The following is a 14,780-nucleotide window of genomic DNA, read 5'->3' as shown; positions in this document are numbered from 1 at the left end:
AGCGCGGTTCCGGCCCCTCGGGCCGGAGCGTCTTCAGACCATATAGCCCCTCGGGCCGGAGCGTCTTCAGACCCTATAGCCCCTCGGGCCCACAGCCCCGCCCGGCCGCCTTGCAGGGCTGGAGGCTATAGCTAAAGCTGCTCCTGGCGGGTGTGGACCCTTCGTACCCTATAGCATAATGCTGCTCCTTGGGGGTACAGCCCCTTCCAACCCTACAGCAGCACAGAGCTGCTCCTGGGGGGTATAGACCCTCTGTACCCTAGAGCATAATGCTGCTCCTCAGGGATATAGCCCGTTCCTACCCTATAGTGAGGTGCCATGGGTCTGTCATGCTATAGGGCACAGTCCTGCTCCTGGGGCCTATACCTCCATCCTGCCTGCAAGCACAATCCTATAGAAAATACCCTGCAAGAAAGAAATGTCAGGGAAGCCTGCCCCCTCTTACTTCACCCTTTGGCCCCCCCAGATCCCTGCTCTGCTCCCAGGGGTGCCTGGGGAACAGCACCCATCCCGCCACAAACCCATAATAACACTTTGATTTTATTAAAGTTCATCCAAAAACACAACAATAAATAAAAGAAACACCAAAAGTTGCTGCTGTGGGGGTACAGGATGAGAACAAGGGGGCTGCCCGCACCCCAGAGCTCTGCTAATCACCCCTCATCCCCGCCCCCACGAGGGGAGAGGGGCTGCGGGGTGAGACGCTGGGGGTGAGCTCCACCTCCCCAAACTGGACTCTTATGAAAACAAACAAACAAACAAACAAAAATATAACCAAAAAAGAACAACAAAGTAAAAACAGCACCAGGGGCTGAGCCAGCGCAGGGTTGGATGGTGGCAGCGCCGGGGGGCAAGGGCCTGAGGCACAGACCCGGTGGCCCAGGGCTAGTTGCGGCGGTAGAGGCGATCCCGGGTGACCACGCTGACCTTCTGCTGGTAGTCCTCCATCTTGTCATGCAGTTTCTGGTAGAGCTGGACAAGGGGTCAGAGCTGAGGGCTCCCACCCCGCGCTCCCACCCTTCCGAAACTCTTTTGTGGTTTGAGAGGGAGCACCGCTGCTCCCTGCCGCCCCTGGGTGAGGGGATGCTGAGGACCCGCTCCCCCCCCACCCCCCCTCCCCTGGGAAGGTGCACCTACCCCCACGTTGTAATGGTTGGTGGTGCTGTCCCGCAGCGCCTGCAGCAGCTGGTCGATGGCAGTGTAGGGCAGCCACACCATGGGGGCCGTGGCCGACAGTGGGAACTGGACAGGAAAACCACCCTTGAGTGGTGTGCCGGTGGCAAAAACACTCCTCCCCACAACCTCCGCCGCATCCCGACACCAGCTTGACCTACTGGTCCCATTAAGAGGTCCCCTCTGCTCTCAGGTGGGCTCCCCACCCTCATTCCTCCTGAAAGCACCGTCACCCAAATCATGGGCACAACATCCAACCCTCAAGTGGGATCTACCCCCTCCAAGAACAGTCCAGCATGTGCAGCCGTTGCGCTCACCTCGATTCCAAAATACCGGTGCCCTTTGCCCAGCACAGCATCTACGTACTCCAGGACCAAATCCACAGCCTCCTCCAGCAGATCGTAATTCAGATAGAGGCGCAGCAGCTCGGCAGCATCCACTTTCTGCAAGCAAAGAGAGACAACGTCAGCCAGGGGACGCATCCAGGAGCTGCCATGACGCTGAGGGGAACCTGCTCCGAGCATCAGTAACAGGCACAAAGCATCGGGCACGGATTCCCGGCGCTGGGAGGAGGGAAGCAGGGTGAAATTTGTCATGAGGAGGTGCCTGTCGAAGGGAAGGTGATCCAGCAGCTCTGGGACACCTGGGGGTTTATTTTGGCCAGCAGGCAGCACACACTGGTGAACCCACTCCCCCTCCTCACCTTGTAGCTGTTAATGAGCCAGTTGGGCAGAGGTATCCCGTGTGCCAGGAGCTTGTTGATGACGCAGCGATGGTACAGGCTGTTCTGGGACGGGTAACTCTCCAAATAGGATGACAGCAGCCTCCACGCTTCGTCTGTGGCGCTGCAAGGTAATAATTCCTCTCGAAACGTGTGCCAGCAGCCCCTGCCTGCGAGGCCACAGGGTGCTGCAGGGGACCTGTCCCGCTGCCCGGGTTCCCTGTGGGTGCTCGAGGCCTGGCCAAGCAGGGTGTAGGGCAGGCAGGCCAGGGAGAGCGTGGTGACAGTGGGGAAGGATGGCTCTCTCACTGCCCCAGTCCCACAGATGTGCTTTAAGGTGGGGTTTTTATGAATCCATGACCCACTGGATTCCTGCAAGGCTTTTCCCTCCAGAAATAATCCACTCTCAGGCAGAGCAGCTCCGCTCTTCTACCCCACAGACAAAGACCTACCTTGACTCCTTGGTGGTAACCAGGGCAGAGAGCTGGTTTGCTGCTAGCCAGTCCCAAGCCTCTGCCTGCGCTGCCTCCCCTCCCAGCTGCAGCTTGATGCACCTGCAAGACAGAGCAGTGCGGAGGTGGGTGCCCTCAGAGCCCAGCCTGCACAGCTGCCAGCATCAAAGCTACCCCCCACAGGACTATTCCCCAGAACAGCTACAAAATAGCTGGTTTGGCAGGAAAAGGTGCCTGTTAAAAGTGATTTCTAAGCTGCTCTTTAAGTGCCAGAGAGGAATTAATAAGGACTCTCGTGTTAGGTAGCTTTAGGGCCTGAGCCTGTGTAAGAGGTGCCCTCTGTGCACCCAGCCACGGGAACAGATCACAGCAAAGCTCCCGCACAACTCTGCAGGCACAAAACATCTTCTGGAAGCGCTGAGAAGCAAAAGGAGAAGAGGAATCCTGGGGTTGGAGATGAGGCATGAGAGCAAACGGCTAGGACAGAGATCAGACAGAAGAGCAAGTGCTCTGCCAACCGCTATTTGAGCACGGCTCAGCAGCTGGAACAAATCTTCCGTGGGCAGCTCACAGGGCAGCGGCAGCAGCATGCCATGAGCCAGCTCACCAGGAAAGCCTGCAGAAGATGGCTGTGCCTGGGTCAGGATCACCTGCGGCTGTCAGACCCCAGCTCTCACCCCTGAGACCAGGGAGAAATCTCCCTCTCATCCCTACATCCTCAGAAAAGCTCCCTTATTTTTCCTTTTCAGGTGCAAAGAGCAAGTTTCACCTCAAAACCCCTGAGCCAGCAGCTGTGGAGGCCATGCAGAGCGTTAGCAGCCTCGGCGAGCAGCCCTGGCTCCTGGCCCCGGGGAGCTGGAAGCTGCACCCTGCCAAGCATCAGGCAGCGCACGTCTCCCCAGCCACACGTCACCCGAAGCAGGGAGGAAACGCTTGCTACATACTTGAAAGTGAGTCCCTCAAAGATGGGCGTCAGGGGCAGCTTGAAGGTTTGGCACAGAGTGATGGCTGTGTCAAAAAGGCCAGCCCGGATCAGGAGAGAAACCGTTTCCTCGGGCGTAGAGTTGCCTGCAGGGAAGGAGGAGCAGGTAAGTGCCTCCCCGGGTCACACCCCAGCACTTACTGGGGCCTGACCGCACACAGTTCAGCAGCAGAGTTGCAGCAGCACAGTTGTTAACAGCTCAACATAAAACCCTACAGCAGCACTTCTCATCGCACGGCTTGAGGCTTTCGTGGCTGCAGGAGCATCCCATGAACCATCCCCGGAGGGACTGCACAAAGCAGCAGTGACCCACGGGGCCGTCCCTGGCCAGGCACCAGCTGGAGAGGGACACAGCAGCAACCTACGGCCCGTAGCCACATGCTGACACTGTTTGGGCGAGCAGGTAGGGAACAGCCTTGTCACTGGCGCAGCAGGCCGGTATCCAAGCGAACAAGGCGTCAGCTCAGCTCAGCCAGCACAGGCAGGAGGTGAGCTGAAACTGTGACACTCAGCTCCCCGCGCCTCCAGTTTGCCCGCAAAGCAGCTGTTCGATCCTTTCCCTGCAATCCCTCTCTGGGATGTCAGCTCCTCCTGACACTTAAAAGGAAAAACTGTGTACGGGTTGCATAATTCCTATCAGAGAGTGGCAGAACTTTAATTAAAGGGTCAGGGTGGGTAAATCACATCTTTTCGCTCCCCAAGGAGGAAAAACATTGATACACTAAAAGCACGTTGTGAAACAGGACTGTCCAGGACAAAAACTTAAGCAAGTGGGTTTTTTATAAGGCTTTCTAATTCTTTTTCATCCGGGGCAATTTCCAGCAAGACAAAAAGATGCCTTTTTGTCCCAACTCATGAGCTGGACCCCAGCCCCACACTGCAGACCACTACTAGAGCTCGGCAAAGCCAAAACACGGTGGAAAGCTTTAAAATTGTTTCTCTTGATCTGCCTTTCCAAAGCTGCTGAACTCAGTGGCAAGATTTCATGCTGGAGAGGCAAACTGAGTGGTCCCTGCCAGCTCCTGGTTTTGTCTCTGGGTCAGAATAAAAATGCTGCTTCCTCACCTGAGCTACGGCTGAAAACAATGAGCAAAAACTTCAGAGGAAGTGAGAGGTGGCTGTGTCGCATCCCTCTTACCTGCCACCGCCGCTGTTGACAGGTCGTGCTGCACCAGAGTCAGCCGGATCCGGGCCAGCACACATTCTCTCTCCAAGTCCTCCAGCTCCAGGATCTCAATTTGGCGAGTTGCTGTAACAGATGGAGGACACAAAGGGCTCTCAGCGTTTTAAAAAGGGTCCCTTGGGCACTGTGGAAAATGCCTACACCCCTCTGTCATCCTAAGAGGAGTCGCACCACAGAAAGCGCCGGAGGAGGGGTCAGGTTTTGCTGCCTCTTCCTTGCTACCTTGTCCTGTCTGCTTGATACAAACCTCTCATTCCACCTCTAAGAGAGATGTTAATCTAATGTTTGGTAACAGCTGCTGCTCTGACTGCCAGGCACATGCTGCAAAAGAGCTCATTCAGAAATAATTGGTTTAAAAATACCTGACCTTCAATTTTCCTACCACAGTGCTGAGGATTATGAGTCTCACCTGACCCCACCATCCCCTGTATTGGTAGACACAGGCAGAGCAGGGACCTTACTACCAGAGACTCACTATGTCAGCAACGTTTCCAAGAGCACAAAAAACAAAAGTCTTGAACAACTAGAAATTGCGTCACAAAGACTGTTTGGTTTTCTTGGGGTTGGGTTTTTTTGGTGGGTGTTTTTTTTTTTTTAAATTACAAGTTATTTCCACTGAAAGCAGAAGTGCTGACAAGATATCAAATGGCAGAGGAGTGCGCACAGAAGCTCCTTGGGGAATAGCTGTTACATGGCAGCATAGAGCAACCAGGAGACGCTAACACTGGGAGAGTTAACTGGCTTGCAATCCCCCCAAACTATCGATCTGACAGCGGTGAGAGCTGCCCTGAGCCAGCTCCCCACTCGCACGCACAGGAGCTCTGAGGTCAGGGGACAGGCTGCTCTGACAAGAGTCGGAGGAAGCACCAGGACCAGGCACCTACTTGGAACAGCCGTGCACTCCCCATCATGGCTTCTCTTCGGGGATGCTCCAGGGCGTTCGTACTTGCAGGAAAAAGCAGAAAGAGAGTTTATGCCTAACTGGTTTCCAACAGACAAACTGCCTCGATACGCTACAGTCCCAACACCAGCTTTCTGTTTCAAGCCTTGATTTGAATCGGAAATGCCATACAGCCACTTGGCAGTTCAGGTTACATTTATCTCTGGCCATCAGAAACACAGCACAGCATTAGCTAATCAGGCTGCAGTCACCACCTCCCCACAAACTGATTTGAAACACAAACCGTGTTTCAGTAATTCTCTTTTTGACTGGTATTCCGGCTGTTCAGACTGCCCAAAAAGATCTGCTCTGTCTTCAACAAGAGGTGATATATTCCCACATATATATACCAAAAGTTTTCCTGCTTCCACCCTGCTCCAAAAAGGGCCAAAAACACAAGGGTGATGGGTAGGACCAAAATCTCCATGGAGCAGGACAAGACAGGGCTGCACAAGCTGGCCAAGATGACTAAAACATCAGATTAAGGTGGCTAACACCTCTGTTCATCACATCAGAAAGGATTTTGGAAGCTCCTTCCCAAACATACAGCTGTAAGTGTCCCCAACAGCCACCAGCTCGGGTCAGAGGCTCCTGAGAAAGCTCAGTGTTTCCTACCACAGCTCCAGAAGCTGGCTGCACTATCCAGGCGTACTCCGGGCGGATCAACCGCAAGCAGTTAATAGCAGCGAGGAAACAGTTTCCCTGTTTCTGGAGCCCTCGGAGTGTCCGCACCTCCCTGCCCAGCCGCATGCCGTATTCAAACATCACCGTGCCAGCTGAGGAGAGAAGGGGAATAACATCAGCCAGGACCCAGGACAGGCCACCCCGCAGGGGAAGCCGTGTCACAGGCAGGCTGCTACAACATGCCTTACCCTTGCGGTAGTTGTGGCGGTAAATGTGGAAAGCGTACAGCAGCTCGTAGTAATTGTGGGTCATCAGGTCCACCGCTCGAGCGTGAGATTCGATGATCCCCACGACCTGCAGGATGGAGAGGCTCAAATGGGTGGCAGGGGGGAAAAAAAAAAAAGGAAAAAAAAAAAAATCTCTTGAAAGGGAGTGGTTGTGCCCCCTTGCTTGCTCCCAGCACAGGCTGATTACCTCGTTATGGAGGTTCACGTAGGGGAACTCCACCAGGTCCTGGAGCTGGGAGCGCTCACAAAGCACCACCACTAGCTGGCGCAGACAGTCCAGCTGCCTGCCGAGAGACACACAAGCAGAAACAAATCCATTGCCTGCTAGGTGGTGCTTTTTTTTTTTTTTTTTTTTTTCTTCCCCTGGCTTAGAACCAAGAAATCCCTTCAGACTTCCACTGTGCTGGAAATAGAGATCCTGGACAGCAGAGATCCTCTGCAAAGGGCTCTCAGGAGAGCAGTCTCCCTCCCTCAGCTCTGTTTGGCAAGGTTTTCTTCAGCCTCAATTAAAACAACGCATTCCTGCTTCTCCTCTGAATGTCTATTCTGGCCACTCCGGCTCATCACATCGTCCTCTGCCAGGGTGAAGCTTCCTCTAATCCAGTTCACTTCCCATATGGTACTCAAGCTGAAAACTCAACTCCAAGTTTTTTTTTTTAATTAAACTAAATTGACTGGACTCCTAAAGCTTTTCAACATACAACACCACGTGCAAACCTTTAGCCATCCTTTTGGCTCTTCCCTGAATCAGCTTTTCCCCCCAACTCCCTCCCAGTTTCCTCCTTTAAGATAGTGCCAATCCCAGCTGTCCTTACAAAAATTAAGTATACCTTTTCAAACACACCTTTACACAAGCTACACCAGAACCTCTTAACACAGCTGTCCTGTCCTACCCTAAAGCATCATCTTCCTTTCAGTTTGACAGAAAAACTGGTACACGGACCTCCAGACAAGTGACCATAAAGGCATAAAACTATCACCTACCTGCTTGGATCTGGGTTTTGCGTTAAGGCTACATATGCTTCACTGTTATGTCCTAAATCCAAGTGATGTTTGAAGATGCAAGTCCTCAAAGTAGCCTGAAAACACCAAATAGCACAAACCAGCCTGTTTCGAGTTATACAACTAAAAAAAAAAAAAAAAAAAAATCCTGTGTAAACTCCCCGAAGAAACAGCTTGAAGCAAAAGTGCCCTGTACCTGGCTTCTCCAGTCATCCGCTGATTCCATGATAGCCAGGGCAGCCAGCTGGATGACCAGCTCCGGTAAACCCACCACATCCAACAACCGCAGCACCTGGAGAAGACAATACTCTAGTGCTGGCTGCAGCAGTATTGAAGAAAGGGTTGGGCTGGTGACAGGTTTTTGGTTTTTTATTTCCTTTGTTTCTTAAGAGCTATTCCTGCCCCTACTAACCTTAAGAGCAGCCAAAAGATTTTGCCAATGTTTCTAAGTGATCGGACTGGGAAAGGAAATATTTTGGTAAGTCGCAAAGGTCTGAACCAAATCCCAGCACACAGGCCCAGGCTGTGGCTTTTCTGGAGGATTCATCTCTGCACATGTGAGTTTTCTGACACATTTTAGTGTTGACTGTTACAGTAAACCCCCGTGACAGAGAGTGGTAAACAATTCTGTCCCCAAGCATGCATGCAGCTGTATTAGAGAAGTTCCCTCTCCAAGGGCACTTGACAATCCTCATGTTTTCTGGATTTTAAAATCAGGGAATCCCTTACAATGAGCCTAGGTCCAAGCTTTCAGCCAGTCTTAACGATGGTATTATGCAAGAAGATCCTATCTCAATTTAAAAATATTAATTTGCCTCAAAGCTTAATAACCTTCCCCTTAAACAGCATCTTACATCTAGCCTGGACATGTCTGGCTTCTTCCTCCAGCAGCTGGATCTCTGCCTTTTTTCTGCTGGATAACAAAAGCCCTCTGCTACTAGGAAACTAATGGGTGGAAAGTACCTAGCTTTCACACTGTAGGCACCCCATCATCAGCCCCAAAAAGAAAGTAAACAGACTACACTGAGGTTTCACCTCACAAAAAAAAGTATGTTTTTAGAGTCACTCCCCTGAAAGGTGGGGACTGAACAGGAATCCTCTCTCCAAGCAGAGCCTGCGTGGAACAACTTGGTGCCAATTTAATCAGTCAGGGCCGCATACGCTGGGCTGGCTCAGCCGTACCTTATTGTAGTACTGCAGGCGTGGAGTGGAGACTATCTCACCCTCCTCAGGCTGGATCAGCCTGTCCAAGAACTCTTCTCTTCCCACCTCCGACGCAGCTTGGCAGAAACAGTCCAAAGCCTAGAAGCAGACCAGAAAGCGGCTTGCGGGTGCACTTAGGGGGCTGCCCCAGCCCGCTGTACTGCTGAGAGGACTGTGCTGCCTGTTCCAGCTCATGTACGAGACCCGCTGCCCCCAAGCAAACGGGAACTTTCCCCAAGAGCAGATCCCAGCATCCTCCTCCAATCCCACCCGCTGCTCCAAGGAGGCAGAGCTCGAAATGGATGTTTCCTGACTGGCACAGCAGAAACAAGGCTGGCCCTACCCGTGCACCTCCAGCCGCCCAAGGAAAAGGGTCCCAGACCCCAGAGGGAGGCAGCACGAAAAGGAGACGGGGGGCTTACCTTGTGCCCCTCGCCCATGACGAGATAGCACCGGCCCATCATGAAACAGCAGGAGCCCATGTTCACATGGCACCACGGCTGCAGCAGGCGAATGTATTCCTGCAGGAGAGGAGGAACAGGAGTTCCAATTCAGGTCAGCACTCACTCGTGACCTGCAGGCACCCGCTGCCAGAGGAAGGGTTAGGTCTCTACCACCAAAGTGCAATTTTGGTGGTCCCTTTAGCTGCTGTGCTCACACAAATCCCACTCTTCCAGCTCAAGGGTTGGTTTCCCCAACCCCAAAGTCCCTTCAGTGCACAGTTGGGGAGACATCCCCCACGTGCTCCCAGGAAACAAGCAGCCTTGAATAGCTCCAGTGTCTGTACAAAGCGCCTCAGACAGCACCTAACATCCCCAAAACTCAGACACAACCACTGCAAACCTGCTGCAGGGGACTGCAAAGGAAACATTACCCTGGCACGTGGGGAGCATGAACAGGAGCACGCATGTACGAAGGCAGCGGGAGAACAGGCAAAGCAGGTGTTAGAAGAGCAGAATCTCTGCAGCAGGGTAGGAGGGGGAGAGCAGCCAAGAAAAACCATGGATTCCAGCAACAAACCAACAGGCACGGGGTGGAGGGCTGACGACACCAAGGACAACCCGTAAATAAAGCCACAACACGGACACTGGCCAAAACTACAGGGCACTACAACTCAACCTGGCCATGTGCCTGCTCTGCCAGGATAATATAAGGGCTGCAAAGTGTCATCACCTTTCAAAGAGCTGTTAGGAGGCACGAAGAAAACTCAAAAAGCTGGCATCCCTCATGCCTGGGAGAGTGGTGTATGCTCTTCATTCTTGGAGAAGCAGAGATGGCCCACCAGCAGGGCTCTGGGACTCAGCAGGGAAGGAGGAGGAGAAGCCAGGACCCGGTGGAAAAGCCAAGGTGTCACCAGCTGACCTGCATCTTTGCACGAGCAGAAACCACCAGCAAGTACGCCTCACCTACCCCAGCCACTGGTCCACTAAAAGCCACATGGCATGCAACCTCTGAGCCCAAATTCACCGCTCAGATTAGCCAGCTACAACAGATAAATCCCACCCCAGGCTCGTTCAACAGCTTGTCACACAGAATAAGCAACAAGGGAGAGGTTTGGCCCTCGTCCCAGGCCAGTGATTTGGTCACTAGACCTTCTCTTGTGCCTGCCTGCTACTTGCAGGGTGCTTCCTGTATCTCCACCTCTATTTGGGTCACTGTGCTCACGCTCACAGCAAATCTGGTGTTAGCTCCCTGAGGTCAATGCACTTAATCCAAGTTTACGTGATCGACTGGGATCAGTAAGCGTCACAGAAGGTAACGGGTGAGAGGAAGAAGAGCCTGCTCCTGCAGAGATGAAAGTCTCTTGTATCTCCTCGAGGTGGGACACAAGTGAGGCGAAAGCAATGCAAGGAAATTCAAAGTGTGCTAGCGCCACAAGAGTGCACATACGCACTCGTAGAACGATGCTGCTCAAAGCGTCCTGGCATTTCCTGGCTCAAAAGCTCTGCAGATTTGACATTCTTCTCGGCAGCAACATGAGCACAAAAGAAAGCAATTCAGCCCCCAGGTGTAAGGGACTGTGAGAATAAAAGATTCTGCTAAGCGGGAAAAAACATCTCATTAATAACAGCTTGCCTAGCCCTACGTGCCTCAAGGACTGCCATCAGTTGGGGAATGAAATGTGTCACATGGCGCTGCAGACAAGAAACCGTGCAGTTCAGAACTGGAGCACAAGCAGCCACAACTACCAAGCCCCTGAAAAGCACGGGAAGAGACAGTGGAGAAAGAGTGGTTGGAAACACAGCAGTCTAGGGAGACCCCAGAAAAAAAGTAGTTCACTCGCCCTGCTGCCAAGATGTCAGGTGTTTCTTACGCTGGTTTTCACTAGCAAGGGCATTTAAGAACTAGATGAGCCTTCCTGAAACTAATTCTGCTGCTGGGTTGAAGGCAGCCCTCTGAACCCCCAGCCCCACGGGCAATCTGTCTGCAACGGTACCACTGGAAAGGCTGCGGGTGCATCAGCACCTAACAAGCCATTGGATTATGGGCTAGCTGTGATATTTAAACAAGCTCTGCAAAGATGTTTCTTGCACGCAGTACCATGCTGTCAGACAAGCCCTGGGAGACTGAAGTCCTCCACTAAAAGGTTATCTAATAATCCAAAGCGCTTACGCCTGGATTTTTTCTTGAAAACAGATGAAAGAGGAAATGCATAAGACAACCATCTTAAATCATTTCCCAGCAAACTGTCTGCGGCATTTTCTAGGTACGAGATATTTAGCAAAAAGCCCTTCTGTTAGCAGAGGTGGACACTACAGGGAACAAGATAGATGCATGAGGAAGATGGAAGGCATTTGCTACCTTACAATTTGTTCACTGCACCGACACTGTGACAGTTGGAAGAGGAAATTCTAGCAATTCTCCAGAAGAATCATTCCTTGCAGTATGTTTCATCTCCAGGACAAACGTCCAGCCCATCATCTCCAAAAGGGAGACGTGGGAGCAGAGCGCTTGGGAAGACCAGCTCATGTCTGAGCTCAGAGAGCAGCGACTAGAGGAAAACAGAACAAACTCCAGCGACTGGAAAGATGTTTTGGGTATCTTTTTCTAAGTGGATGTAAGGAGGCTGTGCACAGAGCTCATGCTGCATTACACCTCTGCATCAGCCAAAGTGCAGACCTGCTGCTGAACGAAACCCAGGCATGGAGACAGTTGCACTCACGCCAGCTCTTCCCCTCTCAGCTCCTGTGGGAGCTGGCGCAAAGCACTCACCTGCAGCTGGATATACTGGCAGCTCCCCATCAGGCACTCGGGGAAGAGGAACCCGGGATTGCTGGGCCATCTGAGCAGAGGTTAAGGAACAGAGGACAATCCAGTCTGGAGAGCTTGGAGAACTAGCCTGAAAGTCAACATGCCTGTCACACTCAGTTTGGAGAGGGGAAAAGGAGAGAAGATTAAGCTGCTCTTTATAAAGTCATTATTCTGTAATAAGATTTATCCATATTAGAACAAAACCATTAGTACATCTACTTCACAACTGCCCAAGTCTTGTTACCCATCCAAATGTCCCAGCATCGCCCCTTGCCAAGTCAAGTCACTAGAGCTCAGAGGCTTAAAGTCAAAAACTCAAATCCTTTATCATTCACCTAAACAACATGGATTCTGTGAAATCGTACAATACCTACAAATCCCACTAACGCTAACAGTCATTTGTTCAGGAGACTTGTCTCCAAAATTTGGGTGTGGAGAACATCGATTTTGGAATTGCACGAGGCTTGATGGCATAGATGGCCAATTTACAGCCCCAAGCACCCCGCAGCCCACCGCCCTGATCCCTCTGCTAGCCCCAACCCTCCTCCCCCAGGCCCACCGAGGTTCCCAGCTTCAGGACCAGGCCACCACATGCAGCCTCCGTGCAATCTCACACAGGGGCTCTGGCACTGCCATGCCAGACAAACTCCCCCTGGCTACAGCCCAGCGAGAGCGAGCACCTCGTAGGGGCTTTATAGGCAAGGATACAGGAGCGGCAGAAAGTCAGCCACTATCGCGGTAATGAGATGGGGCCAGTTCAAACTTGTTTCAGCCAGAGAGGTGTTTGGTTGCAAGAAGAGTCGAGATATGATGTGTTTTCTGGCCACTTCCTGAAAGAACAGCTCCACAATTGTTTGAGGGCCGGATACTAAAAATACAAGTTAAAGAAACACTGAGAAGAAGGCCTGCAGCAGACATCCCAGGCTTTCTACACCATGCTGTGCTCATCAGCCCAAACATCACAGATTAAGCCAGAGCATAACAATAAGCACGGTCAGTACTTGAACTTGTTGGTTTTGGATTCCTCTTGCCGTCTGGTTAAGTCAGAGGGAGTAGCAGGAGATCAAAGAGCCACATACTGCAACGTTTATGAACCGCAACTCAATTATAACATAAAAAAAAAAAAAAAAAAAAGGGCTGTGCTCTCTCTAGTTGCTCTATTCACAACCCATCTGCAGCTTTCCAGCACGACCAAGCGTGTTGCAGGGCAGGGCTGAGGGAGTGCTGATTTGGCTATCTGGCTCTGTTCAAATGCCTCCCTCCTCATTCCGGCACCCTAAGCAGTCCAATCTCCCATTAGCTAACTGTTCTCAACGCCTCTCCCCAAGTTGCCACCTCCTTTCTATCTTCCCCACGTTTCACATATTTTTCCTGAAGCACAGCAGCCAAACAGGACTTTCCTCATGAGCGGGCCAAGAAATAACCCACGACACTGGCACACACAAAAGATGTTTTCAATTTCGCTTTCGTGCCCTGACATTTACGTCAAGACAACTGCCTCCTGAACCGAGGCTCCTTCAGGGAGAGTTTGGGCTCCGAAGATCGCAGCCTGCTTACAAAGAGCAGGGACGCCCCAGGCCTGTCAGCAAGCGGAGGAAATTCTTCCCCAGCTCACAGCCCTTCACACATGGCACTGCTGCCTGTTTGTCCCCAATTTTCTCAGCTCCTTCTGAAGTGTCTCAGCCTTGAAGTGCAGACTAGTTACAGCAGGCTCTTACCTGCGTATTTTCTCCACTACCCTGCTCACCACCTCCCTCTGTAACCACTTCAAGGTATGCATCCTCCTAATTAAGTTGCCTTATATTCTCCCCCATTAGGATTTCTCCCCCAAGACAGTAACCCAAAGCATACATCTTTGCAGCAAGACTCCTAAAATACGAACAATTTATCAGCTGCAATTTCCCCCTTGAGGTACTGGCTATGAGCAACACCCAACATCTGAATTGAAAAGTGTTGGAAGTGCAAGAATGTTTTGAGGAATTATTTCTACATTCTCTCGCTTCCCTGAGCTGCCGCTCCTGGTCGCTGCGGGATAAAGGCCAGCGAGCAGGACAGACCTGATCTGACCCACGACAGCCACTGTAATGTTACAGGAGCAACAGCTGAGCTCTGCTGATAGTGCCAGGGCCAGAATTAATAAAGCTTGGCTGAGCAAGGCCTTACCATCCTCCTCAGGCTGAGAATAAGATCCACATCTCTGGTCTAAGTCCAATGCTACAAGATACTCTGTTGTTGATTTTGGTGGACACAAGACAAATGTCTCCACGTAAAGGGGGGGGTCATTCAACCACGTGCTCCATTAGCTCACTGCATGAAGCATTTCCCTTGGGTGGCAGAGACACAGAGAGCAGGAGGTATAAATAACAGAACCCGAGAGCTGATGAGCTGCGGACATCTTACCTAGTTTATGGGGTGTTAGAGCAGTGGTGTCTGCTAACTCCAACACAGATAGATGCTGCAGATTAGATTCCCTAGAGAAGAAAAAGCCATCAGTGGAGGGACAACAAAACGCCTTCTGCTTTAATTGTGCTCATTGTTCAACTCAAATGACTCCTACTGCTGAAAAGGCAACAGTGCACAGAACAGCAAGACCTCACACGGCAGAATTAGCACAAAGACTCAGCTCAAAACATGGAAGAAAAAAAAAAAAAAAACCTCCCCAGCACAACCTGACTCCTAGAGCAATACTCCCACAGCAACCACCAGCTTTTCATACCAGGAAGGGCATTTCAGGTGGATTTAGCAGGAACCTACAATCAAAGACAGACCGGGCACGGTAGAGACTCACAGCGTGTCGATGGGGACGTCCGACGCCAGGCACTGGCTTGCCCACCTGATCAGGTAGTAGGAGAGCAGCAGGGGTGAGGTGCGGTGCAGCAGGTCCTGCTGAGACTGGAAGAGCTGTCCCCCACCCAAAACCATCTGCAAGCAAACCACAGGGGTTGGCACAGTGAGAGGCCA

The 14,780-nt window shown here is 51.8% G+C and overlaps 1 protein-coding gene across 1 annotated transcript in view; it reads right to left on the bottom strand.

The window, feature by feature from the left end:
- Window positions 1-524: 524 nt before the first annotated feature.
- The window catches only part of NUP160 (nucleoporin 160), a 29,644-nt gene continuing 15,388 nt past the window's right edge, over window positions 525-14,780 (bottom strand). The window contains exons 17-35 of the mRNA XM_032996462.2: window positions 14,608-14,741; window positions 14,220-14,290; window positions 12,528-12,687; window positions 11,781-11,850; window positions 8,990-9,088; window positions 8,547-8,666; window positions 7,561-7,656; window positions 7,347-7,441; window positions 6,550-6,646; window positions 6,324-6,429; window positions 6,067-6,227; window positions 5,396-5,456; window positions 4,467-4,577; window positions 3,291-3,414; window positions 2,347-2,448; window positions 1,877-2,018; window positions 1,491-1,616; window positions 1,138-1,242; window positions 525-972 (exon numbers count right to left, since the gene is read on the bottom strand). Of these exons, the coding sequence (XP_032852353.1) occupies window positions 886-972; window positions 1,138-1,242; window positions 1,491-1,616; window positions 1,877-2,018; window positions 2,347-2,448; window positions 3,291-3,414; window positions 4,467-4,577; window positions 5,396-5,456; window positions 6,067-6,227; window positions 6,324-6,429; window positions 6,550-6,646; window positions 7,347-7,441; window positions 7,561-7,656; window positions 8,547-8,666; window positions 8,990-9,088; window positions 11,781-11,850; window positions 12,528-12,687; window positions 14,220-14,290; window positions 14,608-14,741 (2,067 nt within the window). The 3' untranslated portion in view covers window positions 525-885. The remainder of the gene's footprint in view (window positions 973-1,137; window positions 1,243-1,490; window positions 1,617-1,876; window positions 2,019-2,346; window positions 2,449-3,290; window positions 3,415-4,466; window positions 4,578-5,395; window positions 5,457-6,066; window positions 6,228-6,323; window positions 6,430-6,549; window positions 6,647-7,346; window positions 7,442-7,560; window positions 7,657-8,546; window positions 8,667-8,989; window positions 9,089-11,780; window positions 11,851-12,527; window positions 12,688-14,219; window positions 14,291-14,607; window positions 14,742-14,780) is intronic.

This window comes from Tyto alba, unplaced genomic scaffold (genome assembly GCF_018691265.1).
Source record: "Tyto alba isolate M040663 unplaced genomic scaffold, T.alba_DEE_v4.0 Super-Scaffold_8, whole genome shotgun sequence".
Taxonomy (NCBI): domain Eukaryota; kingdom Metazoa; phylum Chordata; class Aves; order Strigiformes; family Tytonidae; genus Tyto; species Tyto alba.
The sequence above is the reverse complement of the archived record's forward strand: the minus strand, read 5'-3'. Positions and strand labels throughout refer to the sequence as shown.